The following is a 23,552-nucleotide window of genomic DNA, read 5'->3' on the forward strand; positions in this document are numbered from 1 at the left end:
AAAATGGTGACAAGTCACGTTTTGTAGAGGCTTAAAAAGGCAACACCATAGGGCCACTCTTCCATCAGGTCGAATCAGGAGCAAGCATGTATCCTGACCTGTTTCCTGCCTATGTACCGCCCACCCATGTATGATCAAGCACATGTAGTGAAGTTGGCTCAAACAACCTTGTTTAGGGAGTGAGAACATGTGACATGTTTTCTCCCACAAACAACAGCCTCCCGCATTCCAGGGACTCTGTCTGTGGGCAAAGGCCTTACAAGTTACAGGCGTTTGTTTTATGAATCTCTCAGGCACAATAGTTAAATTTCAGAACATAACTTTGGCTCTCCCAGGCCCAGCCTTTCTCTCCTCATCTGGAACTGTGATGGTGTTAACGTCATAGTTCCAGAGGTGCAAGCCTCCCTTGTTGTTCTTGTGTTTTTCCTTATGTGTGTGTTCTCTCGGCTCACGGTGGGCAACATCCATCATATTCCGTCATAGAGTTCCTTGGTTCTGTCCCCTGTCCCTGTCAATCTGACGTTGAGCTCATCCACTTAGCTTTTCATCTGAGGGGTGTGAGTGTGTGTGTATGGGATGCACACATATGCCGCTGCATAATTTTGGGAGGTCAGAGGACAACCTGCAAGAGTCAATTCCCTCTTTCCACCCCGTGAATTTCCCAGGTATTGAACCTGGTTTGCCCAGCTCGGCGGCAAGTGCTTTCATACACCGAGCCTTTTCTCAGGCCCTTTGTGGTGTTTTCTGAGTGATTTTTACATTAGAACATGGATATTTCCAGATTGTATTTTGGATCTCCAGATTTACTTAGACCTTCTGTTCTATCTGGGCCCTTTTGAACCTAATACTAACGGTGTAGAGGTTGGGCACTGAGGGCTCCTTGTTGAGGAAGGAGGTAATGTCCATCCTACTCGCTAGAACATAGAGGTCTTGGGCCGCAGGCCATAGATACAGAAGGTTCTTCGTTCCTAGAGATGCAGAAAGAATAAAACTCAGGGAAGGGCTGGAGTGCAGCTCTGGGGCGAGCGCTTGCCTATCCTGCCTGGAGCTGTGGCTTCAATCCCTAGCATTGTACACACTAGGTGTGGGGTATAGACTTGGAATCCCAGCACCCAGGTTGTGTGTGGGGTGGTGGCAGAGGCAAGAGGATCAGAAGTTCAAGGTTACCCTCAACTACGCTTACAATTCAAAGCCAGTTTAGGCTATGTGAGAATCTGTCTCAAAACAACAACAACAAAATAACAATAACAATGGCAACAAGCCGACAAGAAAAAGTCAGGTAGCACCTGAAGCATTTCCTGGTCTCATGGGCACTGTGAGTGTCCTGCTCACTCCCTCAGCTTTGCTGGCCCGAGCTCCACTGCACCTGATCAGCCGTAGGTCTCTTCTGCACATATATAGACCGCTCTAGCCAGCGCAAGGTTTCAGTGTCCTCCTAGGTCTCTTTCTCCTGGTGGACGTGAGTGACAGAGGTCTGAGGATGATTGTTAGGGCCAGGGAAGCCTGTGAGGCTACCCTTCCTGCCTGAAGAGGAAGTTTGAGGCCTGGAAGTCACGGGGTACTATGTTGTCTCACTGTCTGTTTGTAGAGGCTGAGAGGGCGATGGCACAAGGCTAGGGCCTTTCCTGAAGAGACTAGGACATCCCTCTGCACATGGCACTATGTGGCAAATGAGGCTTTGGGATTTTGTCGATTCAGAGATCTTTCCTGCAGGCTGGTTCCATTCCCAGTTGTACTTTCCTGTGCAGTGAGTGTCCCGTGTCTGCTGCTGATGGGTGTGGTGCTGACTGAGGGTGTCGTGAGAGACCCTGGCATGCAGGGGGCAGCTCACAGTTGCCTGCTGTTGGGTGTTCTCAGGGTCTCTACATGACAGACCAAGCCCTTCTCCATCCTACCTGAGATCTCCTGGTTTAGAGGGGAGCAAGGGGCTTGTACTGCAGGAGAGGCAGGGAGCCCTGGGTCTGCTCTTCTTCTTTGAGTGGGGATGGGACATGGAGGCTGGGATAAAGCCAAGGCATCTTTGGATAAGACTCAGAAAGTCTGTCTCCATGGAAACCAGCAGCAGCTTCTTGGGTGACACCAGCACCTGGAAAGTCAGTGACAAAGCAGTTCCTGGGAGATGATGCCCCTGCTGCTGTCTGCTGTGTCGCAGCTGCCTCTCTGGGCTGCTGTGGATAGGCCAGAACCAGGGTGTGCAGTGCAGGCCTTTTCCAAGCATAGCACCCTGAGCTGAGGGACTCAGATGCCTCCTTACTCTCTGTCTTACTGTGGTAGCAGGTCACAAGGACACTGGTGTCTGATCCTGCCACTAGGTGCCAGTGGAGCTGGGCACATTTGCATAGCGTTTCATGGGAGTCTCGCCACAGACATGACACTTCTCTGTGACCTCTGCTACAGGGATAAAGGACTAGGTATGCAAATAGGTTGGGCAAGAAGACAGGCCAAGTGTCTGTGGCTCAAATGGCTGTCACGTAGACCTCTAGCTCTTGGTTGCAGGAGCCTCTAACTTTAAGTTCCTCCAGGCATAACTTGCTGGACCCAGAGTGTGAGTTAGCTGACAGTGGAGAGATATCCCTAGCTGTCTGGTCTAGTGAATGAAGACATGCCCCTCCTATCTCAGCCCTTAGCAGGGACAGAGTCTTGTTTCAAATTTCCATCACTAGAGTGGCAGCCCATGGGAGATGGGTTTCCTTTTCCCCTAGGTTTTTGTTTTTGTTTTTTGTTTTTTTTTGACTAATTTATTGCCTAAACATAGATGTTTCTAAGTATCAAAGGGCTGCCTGTAGCAATGTTGGGATGGTATTGTCCTTCCGTCTTGTCCTGCGGGCTGGAGACCCCATAGTCATCCTATGTTGCTTCCCTGCTGGGACTTTATGTAATGAGAGCTTCAAGGTAGAGCTGTTGGCTCTGTTCAGAGGATGCTCAGCCTCATGCTGGCAAAATGGAAGACAATTGCCTATGTTCCAAGAGGCAGGATGGGAGCTCAGTGAGCCTTGCAGAAACTGTGTGTAGATTCAGTGATGTCCTCGTGGTTTTGATGGCTGTCCCCAGATGGCTCCAAAAGTATGTATACTTAGGCGTGGGACTGCCGGGTGCCATGAGCTTTGTGGTCACCCCATTCTTGGTACAGGTGCCCCGAGGAGCCATCCCAGGTGGATGGGACCGCAAGACATCAGTTTTCAGTCACCTCTGGTATTCCAGCTGGTGTGGCTGGACACAAAGGATGAGGCCTGAAGATTGTGGGAGCAGCTAGCTGGGAGGGCCCCAATGCTGCTGCTGACAGGTATTGAGTTAGTCACCTTTGCCAACTTATGACTTGTGGGTGTGTGGCCACGAACACCCAGCTGGGACTTCCAAGTTTGAGTAATAAGGGGTTAGTTTCAGGGTTGGCTCTGGATTATAGCTATAAGGTCGTGTTCCTCCTCCAGGCCTCTGTTCCTGGGAGGGCCTCCTACTGCAGGTGCTAGTGCTCCTCAGGGAAATGCTGTTATATCTGTATGAGTCCCTGTGTCTACACATGTGTCCATATGTCTGTCCCTTTATGTGTCCACACATCAGTGCCGTGTGTCCCTGTGTCCATGAGTGTGTCCCTTGCCTAGATTATGTCCTCCTCTCTGGGTTATCTGGGCCATGTTTCTGTCTTTCCGTATCCTTGGCAAGCTTTCGTGTCTTGCTGTAGCTGTGTGTACAGAGGTGTCACGATATGGACTGACTGCCCACAGATGCAAGATGTGTGGTGTGTGTTCTGAGGCTTTGAGTCCCTGCACATTTTATAAATGAGGTAAAAGTTTGCACTTAACCTTTTTTTTTAAAATTGAGGCTTATTGTGGCAAACACACTACCACCTCCGTCTTTTGCAGTGCGTGATCACTGTGCTTTGTGTGAGATGCTCATGGAGTTGCACCCCTTGGTCTGACTTTAGCACATTCGCATCCCTGAAGAAGCCCTGTGCCCCCAGTGGGTCTTGCAGTGCCTACCCCACTCGGTGCCATTGCTGACAAGTGCATGTCTGTCTGTTTTGTTATATCTGTGAGCTTTGTGTGCGATGACTTTCTTTCAGGATGGTGGGAGGCCCATCTATTTTGTAAGTGTATCAGTCTTTAACATCGTGTCCCATGCATAGGTCCACATGTTGCTGTTGTCCGCAATGGACCGCTCTGTGCTACGTTCTGTTCTTGTACTATGTGCTCTCTGCTGAGCCCGGACAGTTCTGAGTTGTGATGCCTGAGTTGTGAGCCTGTGATGACCAGGTTTGGCAGTACTTCGTAACTCTGCACGGTTTTGGTGGGGCAGGTTCCCAGGACTGTAAACAAGCCTGTGAATGGTGCAGCACCCATGTTTGGCCGGTTTGTTTCCAGATGGGCTGTGCCACTTTATGCGCCCACCAGTCTTGTTATATCTTCATTTTCATGTCCAGTTTGCTGCCTCTCAGCATTCTGGTTTTGAAGCTCTTGTTAATTCTTTCTTTGTGAGTCTGGGTACCATTACTGTTTAGTTTTTTGACCTTACACTATGAATTGTGCTCACTTTTATAAATTTACTATGAGTCCTTTGCCATTAGGTTTAGAACTTGTATTTCTTCCCAGGATTCACGCTAACCCTCGTGAGAGGGAGAACAGTGAGTGAGAAGGGAGGTGAAAGGCAGCTGACTCTGAGCATCCACCAAGGCTGTTCAGGGGTTTGTAACGCTGAGGACTTAGAATGTAGAAAGCACTCAGGAAATACTTGCTGACCGTAGAATGTGTGTTAGAATAGACTGGAGAACTCAACAGAGCTTGCTTGCTCTGCCTCCTAAGGCTGAGATTAAAGGCATGCGCCACCACTCCTGGCATTGGGCTTTCGTCTCTATCACCGTTAATATGAATGTTTAGACAATTACCTTGAAGCTGCTGATTGTTGTGGTTTGTTTTGTTTTGGTGGGGGATTTGTCTGTGACTTTGGAGGATAGTCTGTTTCTCTTCATTGCAGGGGCAGGGGGCAGCAATAGGCCAAAAAATAAGTCTGCCCAAGCCCAGCTTGGTGAAGCAGTGAGTTTAGCTGGGTTTACAGGAGAATGGGCAGCTGCCCCCTGAAGGAGTTTCCTTTGCCATCAGTGCTTTGTTCCCTGCTCACACGTGCTTAGAGAGGGGAGCGGTGTCTTGTGTGGTCCATGTTCCCTGCTCACACGTGCTTAGAGAGGGGAGCAGTGTCTCGTGTGATCCATGTTCCCTGCTCACACATGCTTAGAGAGGGGAGCAGTGTCTTGTGTGTTTCGTGAGCCTCTTCCCTTCCATGAAGGAATGGTCTTAGGGTCTAATTTATGATTCTGCTGTGGACAATTCCAGCTGCTTTGATCTTACGGTGTCAACGTGTTGCATGGAGAGCAGGCCCTTGTTCTGTCCTGGCCGCCGGCTAGCTTATACCCAAAATAACCACACAGAAACTGTATTTATTAATTACTGCTTGGCCCATTAGCTCTAGTTTCTTATTGGCTAATTCTTATATCTTAATTTAACCCATTTCTATTAATCTATGTATCGCCATGTGTCTGTGGCTTACCAGCAAGATTCTAACCAGTGTCCATCTCAGGCAGGAGATCCATGGCGTCTCTTACTCTGCCCTTCTTCCCAGCATTCAGTTCTGTCTTCTCCTCCTACCTAAGTTCTGCCCTATCAAAAGGCCAAGGCAGTTTCTTTATTGATTAACCAATGAAAGCAACACATAAACAGAAGGACCTCCCACACCATGTCATGTCATTCTTGGGAGGCAGTAGAAGAATCCTTCTGTCCACAAGAAGGATCACAATTCTATTTTGTAAAAAATAAGATACCAAATAAAAACAATAATAATTACTGTAAAATGCTTATTAGAAGGACCGTGGTGGTGATGCTGCGCCAGCACCTGGCAGGAGGATTAGTTCAGAGTCCTTTATTTGTCTTTACTATATTACCCCGTCTATGTGTGTACGTGTGTGCGTGCGTGCGTGCGTGTGTGTGTGTGTGTGTGTGCACGTGCTCACCACGGTGTGAACTTTTAAATGTCAGGATAACCTGTGAGAGTCAGGTCTTTCTTCACAAAGTGAGTCCCGAGCTCCCAACTCAGACTTCAGGCTGCCAGGCTTGGCGGCGCCCTTACTGGCTGAGCATCTCACTGGCCTTCATATCTTTTAAATTAGACTCTCTGTGCAGTTGCTTGTGTTCCGGTAAATTCTCTCAGTCATAATTAAAAAGTATTACTACAGAAGGTTTGATTTTTCATAAATATTTTTGTATTATTCAGGGTTCTCTAACTTCCTGATGCTGTGACCCTTTAATTCAGTTCCTCCTCATGTTGTGTTGGTGCCCAGCCATGAAATTATCTCATTGCTACTTCATAACTGTAATTTCGCTGCTGATATGAATCATAATGTAAATAGCGGGAATGTGACTCCGGTGGGGGCTGCGACCACTGCTTTAGCGGCCCAGAATCAATAGAATGAACATCTGTGTATACAGAAAGGGGATGTAATAGACCGGCTTGCAGGCTGTGGTCCAGTTAGCCCAACAGAAGGCTCGAGAATCCACTAGTTGTTCAGGTCACGTGGCTGAACGTCTCAGCTGGTCTTCAGTGTATGCCAGAATCCCGAAGAAGTAGGCTCTCATGCCAGTAAAAGTACAGACTTGCCAACGAGAGCAGGCATGGGAGCAAGCAGGCAAAGAGAGCAAGTTTCTTCATCCATGTCCTCGTGTAGGCTGCCAGCAGAAGGTGGAGCCCAGGGTAAAGGTGGATCTTCCCAGCTCTAAAGATCTGGATTAGAAGTCTGTCTTCCCACCTCAAATGGTGCAATTAAGGAAAAATTCCTAACAGGTGTGCCTAGTTGCTTCGGTTTTAGTTAATCCCAGATGTAGTCAAGTTGACAACCAAGACTAGAACCATGTTTACTCCAAGTCTTCTGGGATTTAGAATGCTAAATCTACTAAGGAAACCGTCTCCGAATAGCCGATGAGGGTAAAGACGCCTCTAGCACCGTTTGTGGGTTTTACCATAACATAACACTTGGTGGCTGACACAGTGGGCCGGGACAGGGGCTGGGGTCTCAGAGCCTGGGAAAGGTGGCTGGCTGTGAGTACTACAGTGCTGATACGGTGCTTGGGTGCTGATCAAAGCCAGGGCTTCATGCATACCACGCAAGCTCTCTACCAGCTGAGCCACAGTCCCAGTCCTGTTTTAAACATTTTATATACTAATGTATGTAGGCCTATTTAATTTTGCACATTCATCCATTTTTAACTGTAGTATAATGTGCCCATTATATGCGTAGCCCCTGATTATTTTATCCCCTTTCTCTGTGAGGAAAGCAGTAGGCTATTTCTGATCTTGACTTTCACAAAGAGCTACAGGAACATGCCTGCATATATTGTCTGTGTAGCTAGCAGTGCTTCCTGAGTCACAGGCTGCTCACTTTAGCATTTGCCGGGATCAGCCAGGCACTCTGTCATGATTCTGCAAATTTTTCTGCCTTCAGTAGAGCTGTTGGGAGAAACAACACCAGGCTTAACATAGCCTGCTCAGCTTGGGGTGTGAATTTCCCTGGCTGCCAATGGCTCCGAATGGCTTTTTTTTTTTCCCTTCCTTCTTGTGACATTTGATTTTTCTGATAAGCATTTTGCAATTTTCATGTGGATTTTTAGGAACTTACTTTTCCTGGATGCCAGTTGTTTTCTGCTCTGGCACTGGAAGCACTTCCCCTTCCTTTTCTTTCTTTTTCTTTTCTTTTTCCTTCTCTTCCTTTTTTTTTTTTGTGGTGTTGTTAATTGAACCTAGGCCTTGCATAAGCTAGGCAACACCCTACCACAAAGCTACATCCCAGCCTTAATTTTACTTTTAATTTTGTGGTGGTCTCACTAAGTTATGCACGCTGGCCTTGAGCTCACTCTGTAGCTAAGGATGGCCTAGACCATCATCTGGTCTTTATATCTCAGTTCCTCAAGCAGCTGAGGTGCTAGGCCAAGCTGAAAATAATTTTTTTTTTTGTTTTCTTGATAGTATTCTGTGTGTGTTGACAGAAGGTTTCTGTCCCGCATAGTCCCACAGCCATTCAGTCCCAAAGAAACACACAGAGGTCTACATTAATTATAAACTGACTGGCTTAATAGCTCAGGCTTCTTATTAACTCTTATACCTTACATTAACCCATAATTCTTGTCTGTGTCAGCCATGTGGCTTGGTACCTTTTATCAGCGAGACATTCTCATCTTGCTTCCTCTGTGCCTGGGTGATGACTGCAGACTGAGCCTTTCCTCTTCTCAGAAGTCTCCTGTTCTCATTGCCCTGCCTATACTTCCTGCCTGGCTACAGGTCAATCAACATTTTATTAAACTAATACAAGTGAGGAATCTTTACAGAGTACAAGACAATTGTCCCACAGTATAAGTAGTATTGTGGTAAGACTTTTCAATTACTACTTTGTAATTTATGATTTTAGTGTTCTTTGACATCCTTTAGTGTTTTAATACCAATTTAAAAATTTTTATATATATGGATATTTTGCTTGCTTGTATGTCTGAGTACCAAATGCACACGGTGCCTATAGAGGCCAGAATACAGCATTAGATAGATCCCTTGGAACTAGAGTTAGGGATGGTAGTGTGGCATGTGGGTGCTGGGAATCAAATCCAGGCCCTCTGCAAGGGTAGCCAGTGCTCTTCAGCCCTTTGTTCCTTTCTCTTTTGAAAAGATTTAATTATTTATGTATATGAGTGTTTTTTCATGAATATATGTATATCATGTGTATGCTTAGTTCCCAAAGAGGCCAGAAGAGGGTGTTGGATCCCCTCCAACTGGAGTTGCATGTAATTGTGGGTTACTATATAGATGCTGGGAATCAAACCAGGGTCTTTTATAAGAACAAGTGCTTTTAGCGACTGAGCTATCTCTCCATCCCCGGATGTTCTCAGGTGACTCCCAAGACCCTTTGTCATAGGCAGACTGACTCGATGACAAGGGAAAAGGAGAACAGCAAGCAGCCTAAGGCATTAAAAACATTGTACCTTTGAGAACAGCTAGGAGATAACCCATTTCCAATGGCGGTTAGTGTTGCTCATCCCACGGTATAAAAAAATCCAGTTAAGGTGGGAATGAGAAGCTGGAAACTCATCTGTGGAGAGACCTCTGCCCAGAATGCTAAGGTGGAAGAAAACTCCAGCTGTGCCAGTAGGCTTCGCAGTTCATTTCTTCTGGGTGTTAGCAGTATCCGGTTTGATGACCTTACCTGTCTGCCACTTGCTACTTGTTTTTCTAACTCTTGCTTGCTACATACTTAATACATCCATGCAGAATGGAATGTCTGGTTTCTATAGACACTCTCTGGACCAGCAGCTTATCCTGTGCTAACTTTACTCCAGGGCTACTTTTCTGTATCCCGTATACTTTGATGTGTTGCTTCCTTCTTTTCATTTGTCCTGCAGTACTTTCAGTCTTTCTCTGTAATTTCTTTATGATCCTTTAATTATTCAGGAGACTGTTTAATTTCCATGTGTTTGTATGATTTCCATAATTGTTGATTCTCATTTTCCTCCACTGTGGTTGGAAAAGATACATGGTATGATTTTGGTGGCTTAAAGTATGGTTCTCCTAGAGGGTGTTTATATAATGCGAAGAATGTGTATTCTGATGCTGTGGTAGGAAATGTTCTCATCATTTGGTCTAGACTTCATTTAATTGATGCTTCTTTGTTGATTTTCTACATAGGGGATCTGCCCATTGATAAAAGTTATTTCAGTTATTATTATAGTGGAGCCTGTCTCTCTTGTAGATCTGATATTTGCTTCATTGCTTGTTTGGTTCAGGGTTGGGTTCATATGTGCTTACAGTTGTTGTGTTCTGTTGCTGATTTGTCCTTTAATCATTGTACAGTTGCCTTCTTTGTCTTTCGTTCTCCTGTTTGTGAAGTTACTTGAAGGCAGTGTGTCTTTTCTTATGAAGTGAGTTTCTTGTAGTGGGCATACAGTTGGGTCTTCTACTTAAATTAATTTAGTCAGTCTATTGAGGTATTTACTTAAAGATTATTGTTCGTAGGTAACGAGTGACTCCTGACATATTAATTACTCTTTGGCTGTTAATGTGTATATTTTATTCTTCCTTTTTTCCCACTAATCCTTATACTTTGGTGATTTCTATAGCAACAAGGCTTTCTTCCCTTTCTCTTTTGTATATCTTCTCTACCAATAAGTTCTACATTTTTGTGTCTTTTGTGATGGATATTTTCACTTCTAGATAAAGGGTTTTATTAATCCTATTTCATAGGGCTAGTCTGGGGGTGATGAATTCCATCTATGTTTGCTTATTTGAGACAGACCTTAGTTCTCCACTTCTGAGGGCAAACTTTTCTGGGTATGGTATTTGTGGCTCCCATTTCCCTTTCAGCACTTTGAATGTTATCTTATTATCTCTCTGCCTACAAGGTTTGTCCTGAGAGATCTACTCTAATGGGAGTCCTTTATATGTGACTTTTCCCCTCTAATTTTAGAATTCTCTCTTGGCCTTTAACCTTTGACCTAATGTTAAGTTCTAATGTGTCTTGGAGAGTCTTTTTGGATTGAGTCTCCTTAGGCCTATGGTTTTATGAATCCAGATTTCCATGTCTCTCCCAAGTTGGAAAATTTTCAGGTATTATTTTGTTAAATGTGCTTTGTGTGCCTTTCTCCACCTTACTCCCCGGAACTTTCATATGAAAGTTTTTGTTTGTTTAATCATGTCCTGTAGGCCCCATAAGCTTGGTGATGTTTTCATGTGATTAAATTAGCTAACAATGCCTGTCCTCAAGATAAGAAAATTCACCTTCTGCTAATCTAGCTTGTGTAGCCATCATTAGCTGTGTATTCTTACTTTATTCATTAACTTTATCAGCATCAAGTATTCTGTTTGATTCCTGGTTGGCTATTGGACTGGGCCTGGGTGCCTGAAAGTTCTGCAAGCCAGTGTCTCTGTGTTGGCTTATCGAGGACAGGAACGTTTCCTGACTGGTTGTTGAGTTAGGTGTGGGCATGTGTGATTGCTTCTGCTGGCTGCCTACAGCAGGTGAGTGTGGCAGGGCTGCCGTCTGTCTGGTTGCAGGGCTAGGCTTTGTGTCTGTGCTGTCCCATAGCCGTGTGTTGCTCTCTTCAGAGGGAGGAACAAGGCTACGGCCTGACTGTTTGTCAGGCCAGACACAGTATCTGTGGGTGTCCTGGGCTACTGACTGTTCACGCTTTCTTTCTGTGCAGATCGACTTGTATCTGTGAGGTAGAAGCTACACGGGTCTCGGGCTTTCTTCTGAGTCAGTGCTCTGAGCAGCTTTTAGATCTTGATGTTGCAGCCATTTCTGTGTGGTATGGAGGTCACCATCGCAACCATCTCAGGGTCAGATGTACTCAAGTAGCAGGCCCAGCTTCAAGCTGACAGGGAGCTGCCTTAGCTTAGGTCCCTGGATGAAGTAGAATCTGTGCGGGGTGGACTACTCCTCTGGCAGCAATGTCACATGAACTCTGTGTTCAGGGTCTGTGAGGGCTGTGGGAGTCTTCTGCAGTCACCGGCCACAGCAGTGCTGAATAGCTGGTCTGGATGAGGCAAACCATACAGGGTGCCTTACTTTCCTCTCGATAGTGTGTTATGGGTTTGTATCCTTAGTTAATTAAAAATATCTGTCTTCAAGGTCAGGAAATCTCTCAGTTCATGTCTTGTAACTCTAGTAAGAATGACAGTTTTTCCCAAACTTTCTGCTCTTGATCCATGGGAGCCGAGCAGCAGGAGGAAGGGACCTGACATGGGAGCTGCAGGAGGAAGGGACCTGACAGGGGAGCCGAGATGCAGGAGGAAGGGACCTGATGGGAGCAGCAGGAGGAAGGGACCTGACGGGAGCTGCAGGAGGAAGGGACCTGACAGGGGAGCAGCAGGAGGAAGGGACCTGACGTGTATTATTTCCTACTTGTTGTTGTGATCAAACACCATGACAAAAGCAGCTTATGGAAAGATTTGTGTGGCTCACGGCTCCAGCCTTCTTGCCGACATCGTTCCATGATGATGTTTCCCTGAGTCCTGAGTCTATCTTCTGCTCTCTTCTCCTAGGATAATGTGACGGAGAGTGATGGGAGGTGAGACTCGGGAGTCCTTCAGGGTCCAGTCTGCCTCTGCCACTACACACTGTGCTCCTCTGTGATGCAGCAGGAAGCACAGTTGGGGCTGATTTGGGAATGTGGCTTAGGCATGGATTCAATGGAGTAAGATTCACCACCAGGCCAATGATTGCGTGACCACTCAGATGAAGTTCTTGAGCTAGAGGGACAGCGTGCAGATGAAGTCCTTGCCAGGAGTCGGTTCTGTCCCTGCTTGCCTGGCCACGACCTGTCCTGGGTTGTGGTTGGATGGCAGGGCACACGGGAAAGAATGGTTGCCGCCCTTGGGAGAAAGGGTACACAGTGGTAGCTTGAGTGTTGTTTCTTCATGGACTCAGATGGACACTCTTATATCCCTTATCCTCGCTTTTGCCAGGATTCTTGCCACAGCTGGAACCGACTTTGACCTCCGGACCCTGAGGGCTGTGCGTGTGCTAAGACCTCTGAAGCTGGTGTCTGGAATTCCAAGTAAGTCTAGCTGAGACAGTCAGGCCCAATATAGCTCTTCACCCTCATCAAAGCTGTGACTTCTAAGTATAGGGTCTTTGAATACTTTTTCTGTGGGGGGAGGGCGTTGGGGATTGAACCCAGAGCCTTGTGCATACCGAACACATACTCTACCCTGTTACCCCTGTAGATTTCTCCTTTTGACAGAGGAAAGAGGAGCAGACCTATATTAGTTACCTTTTGCTGCTGTAAGTGAACATTTATTTTCATTTATGGCCCAGAGGGAGAGTCCTTCATGGTGAGGGAGGCATAGCAGCGGTGGCAGGGGAGGAAGTCCAAAGAGCACATCTCAGTGACGCATAGGCAGCAGACGGAGAAAACTGGAGATGAAGCCAGGATGCTCACTCCCCCTCGTCATGACAACATTCCTCCAGGAAGGCTCTACATCCTAAAGTTCATAACCTTGGCAAGCAGGGCCACTCACTGGGGACCAGGTATCCAAATACCTGAGCCCATGGGGACTCAAACCACTACAAAACCCCTTTCAGTTAACTCTTTACGAAATCCCAGAGTGTGACTGTCTTTTTAGAGTTTCTATTGCTGTGAAGAGACACTACAACCATGACAATCTTATAAAGGAAAACATTTAGTTGAGGTGGCTACTTATAGTACAGAGATTCAGTCCATTATCATCACGGTGAGGGGCATGGCAGCGTACAGGCAGACACGGTGCTGGCTACATCTTGATCAGAAGGCAACAGGAAGAGGACTGTGATCCTGGGTGGTATCTTGAGCATAGGAAGTCTCAAAGCCCTCCCCCACAGGAACACACTTTCTCTAACAAGGCAATACCTATTCCAACAAAGCCACACCTCCTAAAAGTGCCACTCCCTGTGAGCTCATGGGGGCCAGTTACATCCAGACTATCATAGTGGCCCTGTTGTTTTTTTCTGATTTGTGTTTCTGCCTCTTAGCTTCATTTTCTGGGACTGAAGAACAGAGTAGAGACCAAGCAAGGTGGTAGAACAGGGAAATGTCTAAGGCTGTGAAGGGCAACCTTGTCTTAATGCCAGAGGGGCCTGGTACCGAGATGTCCAATAGGTATGCTTCTTGAGAAGCATGGGACTTCTCATGGTGCCACTTGAGAAGCTACATATGGGCACGAGGTTGGCATGGGACTTAGTAAGCATGTTGGACATAGGCTGTTCCTTGGTGTGGGACAATTCTGTATTCTGTCAATTATGTTTTAATAAATGCTGATTGACCAGTAGCCAGGCAAGAAGTATAAGTGGGACAACCAGACAGGAAGTAGAGGCAGGTCAATGAGAACCGGAAAATTCTGGGAAGGAGGAAGCCCATTCCTCCCCAGTCCTGTCCAGACACCAAAGAAAGAAGATGTGACTTGCCCTGCCAAAAAAGGTACTGTGCCATGTGGCTAACACACATAAGAATAATGGGTTAATATAAGTGATAAAAGTTAGTAAGAAGCCTGAGCTAATGGGCCAATCCATTTATAATTAATGCAGACTCTCTGTGTGATTTCTTTGGGGCTAAATGGCTGTGGCACCTGGTAGGAGGACAGAAACCAGGCAGGACAGAAAACCACAGTCAACAGTTCCTTGTGACTATTCCCTCAGTCTGGCAGAGATTTGACTTTAGGGTTACTAAGGGCCTTGTTTCTCTACAAGACAACCCTTGGCGGACTTCCATTTCTGCTCAGAATAGACAAGGGTTCCATATATAAGAGCTGAGGCCAAGAGGGAAGGGTGAAGGATTGAGGGTTATAATCTGTATTGGCAGTTTCTCTGCCCAGCTCACTTGTGCCCTGTGGCCAGTGACATAACACTTTCTGGTTTTGGAGAATTACTTTCCCGAGGAGATGGATCTACTAGGCGTCTCTGTTTACTTTTCCAGGATCCCCTGCTCCTCATTCCCAAGATCCCTCATTCCTCTTAGGGTGCTTCTTTTTCTTCTATGTATTCATTCTCTCTTTTCCCCCTTAGTGTTTTCTGCTCTTTTCAGACTCTGAATTCTCCCTTATCTTTCTCCCCTGAGCCCGTTCCCTATCCTGCATGCATGCTCTGAGAATCCCTTGTCTGTCTTCTCCCTTCACTTTTAGACACGTTCATCCCGCTTTCCATAAGACCTTGTGTTTTGCCAGGAGGCCTCTGTCTGCCCCAGAAGCTCTCACTCTGCCTCTCCCGCTCACTGACCTCCCTGTGCTGTCCTCTGGTTCCAGGCTTGCAAGTGGTGCTCAAGTCCATCATGAAGGCCATGGTTCCGCTGCTGCAGATCGGGCTGCTGCTCTTCTTTGCCATCCTCATGTTCGCCATCATCGGCCTTGAGTTCTATATGGGCAAATTCCATAAAGCCTGCTTCCCCAACAGCACAGGTGAGTCTGCAGTGCCCCGTGGGCTCGAAGGAGGACCCCAGATGGACTTACCCACAACACAGGTCCCTGGTCCAGTGCCAGAGGGGCTTTAGAGCTTCTAGACTAGTAAGGGAGAACTTATGTTCTAGTAGCCTGATAAATAGTAGTAAGTAAGTAGACACATGAATAAAATAACACTGTGAAAAAATCAAATACAAAAGTATTTGATAGAGAAGAGCTTGGAGCCTGCTTTGCATAAGGTCCCCAGGGGCAGCCTTCCTGGTAAAGCTGATGACGAACAGATATCTGAGCAGGGCAAGGATAGCTGCTGCTTGGCCACCCAGCCAGAGTGGTCCAGTTACAGGAACAGTAAGTGCCGAAGTGCAAAGTGGAAGAACACTGAGATAACGGAAGTCATGTGTCTTCAGGGCTGTGGCTAAGAACCTGAGCCTTCTACAGGAAATAGGAAGACTGGAGGACTTTGAACAAGGTGTGGTGTCTTCTGGTCCCAGTGCTGCAGTGGGGAGGCAAAAACAGAAGCAAGTTGAGTAGGAAAAACTCTTAGTCCAGGAGTGAGAATGGCAGCCAGCCTGGCTGGTTGAAGAATGTGGCTGGAGCAGGTGGCATTCACGTTCTGGGTATATGCTGTAGGTGAAGCCAGAGGCTGTTCTGAGGGTTGAGGCATAATTAGATAAAAAGGAGAGAGGTACACAATTATCTTTTAGATGCAGAAAAAACTCCGGCTGAATTTAAGTCATTCATCGTTAGAAAAAATCTTTTATTAAACTGGAAATAAGTCATTTTGTTAGATTCTCCAAAATTGCTGCAAATATTAAACCCCGTTGTAAGTTCAGAGTTCTTTCTTTAAAGTGGGAAACAAAACAAGTCATGGCGGTCGCTGCTGGCCCATGTGGCATCGGTAGTTACAGCGGTACATGAGACAAGGAAACGAGGGAAATTGTGTCAGGAATTGAAAAGGGGGAAGCAGAACTGTCGTCACTCACAGCGGAGACAACTGGCCACAAACGCTCAGACGATGGTGTTTTTGAAGCCTTAGTCAAACAGTTCGGAGAAGGAGAAATAAGCGTAGTAATCATTTGTGAAGCTTATCATTTATCCGTCCCTCCCCCACCCTCCGGCTGGGAGCGAGAGCAGTCAGGTTGCACTTAGAATGGACAAATAGGTGTCTGCTCGCGTTGACTTCAGGATGAGGGGATCTTGAGACTATCTGAATGGTGACCATGGGAAGGTTTCAGGAGGGAGAGGGAGAGGGAGGGGTGAGCAAGTTGCTGGGGGGTGGGGGCAGATGTAAGGTTAGTGAGGGGACCAGTCAGGTGATCAGGCACAGGCGTGATAAAGGGTGGGGCAGTGGTGGAGACTTAGGGAGCAGGGATCTCAGCTTTGCGTTACTCCCTCCTCACAGACGCAGAGCCTGTGGGTGACTTTCCCTGTGGCAAGGAGGCCCCTGCTCGGCTGTGTGAGGGTGACACTGAGTGCCGGGAGTACTGGCCAGGACCCAACTTTGGCATCACCAACTTCGACAACATCCTGTTTGCCATCTTGACAGTGTTCCAGTGTATCACGATGGAGGGCTGGACTGACATTCTCTACAATGTGAGTTCCGTCTTGGCCCTAGCCCTGGTGGTGGGGGCTGGAGCTCTCAGGATGGGTGCTTTGGGGAATGGGGAGCAGGGGGGCTTGGGGTCTCTCTTAGGGACACTTCTTTCCTTGCCCTTAGCCCATTCTCCTGCTCTAGTGTGTAGTATAGGACCCTGTATCAAGATCCTGCCGTCCATGTCAGCTCATCCTCTGGACCCAGGTCCTTCTGCAGTCTTCTTTTGTGAGGCTGAGACTGAGGGCTGCTAGAGATAGATCAGAGAGTTAGCGCAGAGAGGATGCTGCTGTTGCTCCCGGTGATGAGAGCAGCTGACGCTGTGAGCCTGCCCATAGGAAGCCTGTTGTGACGTCTCAGGCCACACCCGTTGACTTGTTGAACAAGTGATTAAGAATGGGTCATAAAGAGTTGATTAATTTGCCAAGGCCCTAGGCCTGTAGCCTACTGTTGACCACTAGCATAGTCCTATTGAAATTTTCTAGACTGAGTCAAGGGCCAGTGAGGTCCGAGGGCTAGGTAAAGATGGCGTGGAGCAGGATGAGGAAGTCCAGACACCTCCTCACCCATATCATGCTGGAATTCCTCCAGAGCGTGTGTTTTGCGTGTTTGTTTTCTGTATACTTTGTCCACTGTCCTGGTTGGTCTGTCCGCTTGAAACAAACTCCAATTACTTTTGAAGATGGACCCATGATTAAAAAAATGTGTCCATAAGAATGGCCTGTCGGCAAGCCCGTGGGACATTTTCATAGTCAGTGATTGATTTTGGGGTCATGCCACCGCTGGGCAGGTGGTCTTGGATTGTATAAGCCAGCAGACTGAAGAAGTCAGGAAGCCGCGTTCCTTCAGGGCCTCTGCTTCAGTTCCTGCTTCTTCTCCTCCCATGGGTTCTCTCCCTGACTTCTTTCGATGATAATGGTGTGGGATTCTAAAACAAATAAACTTTCATTTTCCCTGCATTCTCATTAGGATTCTAGCCCGTCTCAGCAATTCGAGGTAGTCTGGGTTTGGTGGCTGTCTTAGTCAGTGTTCTATTGCTATGAAGAGACACCATGATGAAAGCAACTATTATAAGGGAAAGCGTTTAACTCTGGGGCTTACTTACAGTTTTAGTGGTCTGGTCCATTACCAGCATTCGCTGGAGCCGTAGCAGAGAGACAGATTCTGGGCTTGGCAGGGACTTTTGAACATTGAAAGCCCACCCCTGTGCCCCACTTCCTCCAATAAGGCCATACCTTTTAATCTTTTCAAACAGTGCCACTCCTAGATGACCAAATCTGTGAAACTGTAGGGTCCATTTCCATTCAAACCACCACAGGGGCCATGATGGATGTCCTGTATAAGGTCTCTGGGGTGCCGGTGACCCACTTAATTTCACATATACCCGAGGTTCTTCTCGATGATTCTGCAGCCAACTCTAAGAAATCTCCATCTTTTTGTAGGAAGGTGGCCCTGTTACCTCCCTCACCCTGTCCCAGAGTCTTGTAAACCATCTGCTAGGGAACAAACACAAGGAAGAACCCTCATGAGCTGAGGGAACAGAGAGGCACTGGATCCAGGAGACTGGGCAGGTGGGATCAGTGGACCCTGGGTTTTGGATCGGTAGAGGCGTTTGTTTTGGACTATAGTGGGAATCTGGAGAGTGGGGCATGAGGGGCTGTCATTTACACTTGAAGGTGAGGCATCACATGGCCCTGGAGCCCCGTTTCTCCTTCCATGGACTCTAGCAGCTGTATCTGAGCCTCCCCCATGGTTTCATGGGGACTCTGGTGATCTCAGCACTAAGCACTCAGTAAGTGCCTAGCAGATGCTTGTTGGTCAGCTCTGTCAAACTTGAGCAGGAAAGTGAAGAGTTAAAGGAGAAGCTGGCTGAGGGGCCTCTGAAGAGGGTGGTTTCTTAGTGAGATGGTGTTGTGTGGAAGGCCGATGCAGAGCATGAAAGCAGCCTCAAAGGCAGGGACGGGGACTTTGGTTTTCTTTTTTGCCAAGCATAGAGAAATTTCCAAAAGGACAGACCCTAAAATCAGTTCCATACTGGCCACATTCTTCTGTTTGGCCAGGTTTCTATAGCCCTCAGAGCCCACGGGAGCTTTGTTTGAATGGCCATAATGACAGGTTCCCTGTCTGTGTATATATCCAGGAAGGGATTGGCACAGAGAGGCCAGAGTGGTTTCATCCCGTATATATTTCAGGTGGACTCACTGGTAGGGGGCACTTTTATGGGAGAGTCAGGCCTGAGGACCAAGTGATAGCACATGTATGTCATTAAGCATGCAAAAGGTTGAGGAACACGGAGTGCCTAATTTGAGGGTGCTTGAACCTTTAGAGTCCAGAGGCCAAACACACACATGCTGAGGTACGAGAATGTGGGTGGCATGCAATCCAGAGCAAGAAACTGTGAACCAAGGCGGTTTATTGCCCACCCCGCATCAGTCCACGGAGACTGGCTGTTGGCAGCTGGATAAGATTTTTCAGGGGACTCTGGAGGGAACCTGCTCTTCACCTCCTGACAATCCTGGACGTTGAGGCAAACACCCCTTTGAGTGGGGAGACTGGGTTCTGTGTGGGCAGAAGCCTCTGACCTGCTGTGGGAGTCGAGGGAGCCAGATGAGAGGTCACTCGGTGTGGGAGCAGGGCAAGCCATGTCTCCCTGACCAGTGCAGTTAGGAGAACTGCAGCCGGAAAGCCGGAAAGAGCAGATTCCTGTATGGCTGGTGATCATAGCTGGGAAGGGGACTGTCGAGCCTGTAGGGAAATTACCTGCCTTTGCTTTGGTAAGTGTGTGGACTCAATGGGACTCCAGGAGAGTTTGCAGAAGTGACTTGTGAGGCTTTGTCATGGGTACCTTCCTGACAGGCTGGAGAGAGGGGTTGCCTCAGGGAAGCACCATTAGGACAGTCCCCTCCACTCTCCCTTCTCCCGCCTTAACAGCATTGGGTGAACATCTCCACAGGCAGCTGAGGAAGGGGGGACAATGAGCAGCTATTGGCAAGAAATTTGTTAGGCAGTTTGCTAGCAGTTGGGACTGGTCACATCTGATTACCAAATCCAAACTTTTTTTTTCAATGTGAAGTGGTAATATTGCCATGACAAACACCATGACCAAAGCACCTGAGGAAGCAGCTGGAGTTTGTGTCTGGTCCACAAGCGTGTAAGTGGGGAGGGCAGGGGAAAGCATGCTACCTGGGAATGCTGTGGGCCTTTGAAATGCTGAGCGGCCAGAGTCCACTCCCAGTGGTGCACCTTCTCCAGCAAGGTCACACATGTTAATCTTTCCATCCACAAGCTGGGACCAAGCATTCAAATATATGAAATTTCTCATTCATTCCCTGGTCCCCATAGGCTTGTGGCCATACTGTAAAGCAAAAAGCAAACTTAGTCCAATCTCTAAGGTCCCCACAGTCTTTCACAGTCTCAACACAGTTTAAAATTTCAAAGTCTCTTCTGAGACACAGCCTCTTAATTGCGACCCCCTGTAAAATCAGAAAGCAAATTATATACTTCCAATATACAGTGGCAAAGAGTATGGGTTATCATTCCAGAAGAGAGCAAAGGGGCATAGTGAGGAAATACTGACCAAAGCAAGACTCAAAACCATCAGGGCAGCTTCCAGACCTGTTGTCAAAGTCTTAATGGCTCCTCCGCCCTTCCAGCTTTGCTGACTGCAGCACATTTCTCTCTGTTAGGCTGGGTCCACTCCCTGTATGTACCTCATCCTGGCAGACATCTCATGGCTCTGGCATCTCCAGTGTCTTGGAGTCTTCCAGCACAATCCAGTCCTTGCTTTCATAACTTTTCTCAATGGCTTCTCTGGGCCTTCATGCAGGGACTACCCTGCCACACATCTGGCCTCAGCAGCTCTCCTTAACTGCAGAGGAAGATATCACGATCTCTTTATGCCTGTATCCATCCTGGCTTTAAAGCCAGAACCACCACACAACCAGTGCTACCAACTTCTACTGCCTGCTTGGACTGGAACCTGACTCCCTTCTTGAATTACGTTAGTGTAAGCTTTGACTTTAGGAACAGATAGTTCCTTAGGCCTTTTCTGTTCACAGTTGCAGGAGTAGCTGGGTGGAGTCTGGCCTTGAGGGCACCACTCCCTTTATTCCCATCTCGCCTCTCTTACCTCTTTCAGCACAAAGCTTGGCACTCTTTGCCTCCTCACACTGTACAGTTGTGTTTCTTTTTGCCCCAGTTGCCCCTTTTCATTGTAGACCTGCGTAAGAGTCATCACTAATAACCATATGGCAATCAATATTAGGCTGTCTTGAAATCATCTCTGCCAAGGAAACTAGTCCAGAACTCTTCACTGTAGCCTTGGGCAAACTCTCAGGACAGAAGCAGTAAACAACCACATTTGCCAAAATAACATAAGAATGATCTCTATCCTAATTGCTAATATTGCTCACCTTTGAAACCTCTTGAGCTGGACTCCCACAGTCAGCATAGCTATCAGCACTGTTGACTTCTAAGCTCCTCATAGGATGGCTCATTAAATCATTGTACAGCCACCTTCCTGGAACAAGGTCCCAAAGTTGTACACAATTTCCCAATAAACAGCGTGGTCGGGCCTGTCACAGTAGTATCCCTGTCCCCAGTGCCGACTTCTGTCTTAAGCTACTTTTTACTGCTGTGACACAGCACCATAACCAGGGCAGCTTATAGATGGAAGCATTTAACTAGGGCTTGCTTGTGGTACCAGAGGGTGCGGCCGTGACCATCATGGTGGCAAGCGTGGTAGCAGGCAGGCTGGCATAGAGCTGGAGAAGTAGCTGAGAGCTCGCATCTGATCCGTAAGCATGAAGCAGAAAGAATTAACTGGGAATGATATGGGATTTTGGAAGCCTCAGCACCCACCTCCAATGACAGAGCTCCTCCAACAAGGCTAAACTTCCCAAGCTTTCCTAATCAGCTCTACCAACTGGGGGCCAAGAATTCAAATATATGAGCCTATGGGAGCCATTCTCGTTTAGATTGCCAGAGGTATTATTGGAGAAGTCATGGGACTTTAATTTTTTATCCAGGCAGGCACACAGAAAAAGCTCAGAGGAACGAAGGGATAATACCTCACTTTGTGGCTTTGTTGCCTGCTGTTTACACATTCAGGAAAGAAGTATTCTGATGAGTGGGTGTAAGGCTTTATTTGATGTTCACAGAAGCAGGACTTGCTTCTTGATGGCCATGGGATGAGGGGACAAGGGAAGATGCAGAGGTGATGGCCATGGGATGAGGGGACAAAAGCGGATGCAGAGGTGATGTGGTTGGAGCTCCTGGGAAAGCAACTGCCATTGGCTGAGAGGAACTGGGGCAGGTGCTTTACTAGCTTTGGTTTAGTGCAGAGTGGGAGGCAGCTCACGGCTGTTTTGACTCTGTAAGAGAGCTCAGAAGGAGCAGAGGGATGGGATGGACACTGAATTACTAACATGTGGACAGTATTGAGAAATAGAGAATTATGGGAGAGGATGAGAGTACCTGGATAGTGAGGGCGGGTGACAGAAAGATGCCTACCGTTTCTCCCTAGTGGGACTCTCCCTTTGGAGGCCAGGGAGATAGGAACCATCAAAGAGCGGTGGTAGAGCTTGTGTAGGGCGGGAGGAATGCCAGGAGCTGGTCCTGAAAGCAGAGCAGAATGTTTGAAGAAGAGGAGCCAGATGTTGCTGGGGCCAAGAACCAGGGAAGAGAAATCTGACTGTTAGTATACAGGAAGATGAAGGCTCTTGGGAGCCTCGGCCAAAGCACTCTTGGTACTGTGGGTGAAATCCTGGATGCCTCCTGAAGGGGAAGGGGCACAGAAGTGAGGCTGCCAGTACAGACTGCCATGTCTAGGGAGAAGGACAGTGGGAGTGGGCACACAAGATGCACAGTTACACAGATGGGATTTTGGCATGGAAAAGTGAAGACCATTGTAAAATGCTGTGACGTTACCAGCTGCCGTACAGAAAGGTCATGCGTTTCTCTGCCCTTTCTCCTCTTCTCAGTGCTAATAACCTAAAAGACTGTGTTAGACAGGGCTCTCAACCTTCCTAATGCTGCGACCCTTTAATACAGTTTCTCGTATTGTGGTGACCCCCAACCAGAAAATTGTTTTTCTTACTATTTCATAACATAATTTTACTACTGTTATGAATCTTAATGTAAATATCTGACATGCATAATAATATTTAATGTGACCCCTGTGAAAGAGTCATTCGACCCCGAAGGGGTCGCAGCCTGCTGGTTGAGAGCCTCTGCTCTAGGAGAACAGAATCGGTGGAATGAATATGTGGTAAATGATAACTTGTGGATTGGCTCGCTTGATTTGTTCTGAGTTGTCCCAGCAACCACTGTGTCACACTGAAGAGGCCAAGAATATGGTTGCTCAGTCCAATACAGTAGGATATCTCAACAGTCCTAACCTGGTGCTCAAGGCCTGGAAGGTTCTGGAGAGCTACTGGTCTTCGGTCTATGCTAGAAGCTTGGAGAATTTGTTTCTAATATCAGCGGAGACACACAGCAGTGACAGATGCAGGATAACTGAGCTTGCCACCAGAGTGAAGGTCTGCGGAACCCCCAGAAGGTGCCACCCACTCTTAGGGAGGTTCCTCCCACTTCAGATAATCTGGTCAAGAAAATTCCTCATAGGAGTGCCCAACAGCTTGCCTATTAGTTGATTTCAGATCTGGTCAAATTGGCAGCCGATATTAATCATCACAAAGACCAATCAATATCACAGCTGGGGCTTTGCTCCTAACACAGATATGATACAAAATATTCCAACCCTGGATGATTGCCTGCCCTCCATAGTCAGACTTACTTATCTGTTGTCCTCTCCCCCTTCTTGAGCTCTGACAACAGGAGCTTGCTTACTATTTGTGTTATTTTCTGATTTTAATAATATTGTTTGTAGGAAGCAATACCATATATCTTTTTTGGCATTAGCTTTTACTCAAGCTTGATTCTCTGGGTTTCTTTAGTGATTCTATTTCTTTGTTAAATTATATTCTTATGTCCTGAATTGTCTTCATTATTT

General features: G+C 47.2%; 1 protein-coding gene across 4 annotated transcripts in view; it reads left to right on the plus strand.

Annotated features, from left to right (window-relative positions):
* Positions 1-23,552, plus strand: part of Cacna1b (calcium voltage-gated channel subunit alpha1 B) — a 162,143-nt gene that overhangs the window by 20,379 nt on the left and 118,212 nt on the right. For all 4 annotated transcript variants that reach the window (XM_087899911.1, XM_087899910.1, XM_087899909.1 and 1 more), the window contains 3 exons: positions 12,487-12,578; positions 14,797-14,949; positions 16,352-16,542. In XM_087899911.1, the coding sequence (XP_087756037.1) occupies positions 12,487-12,578; positions 14,797-14,949; positions 16,352-16,542 (436 nt within the window). The remainder of the gene's footprint in view (positions 1-12,486; positions 12,579-14,796; positions 14,950-16,351; positions 16,543-23,552) is intronic.

The sequence above is a fragment of the Myodes glareolus genome, chromosome 21, assembly GCF_982192425.1.
Source record: "Myodes glareolus chromosome 21, mMyoGla1.1, whole genome shotgun sequence".
In the NCBI taxonomy this organism is placed as follows: domain Eukaryota; kingdom Metazoa; phylum Chordata; class Mammalia; order Rodentia; family Cricetidae; genus Myodes; species Myodes glareolus.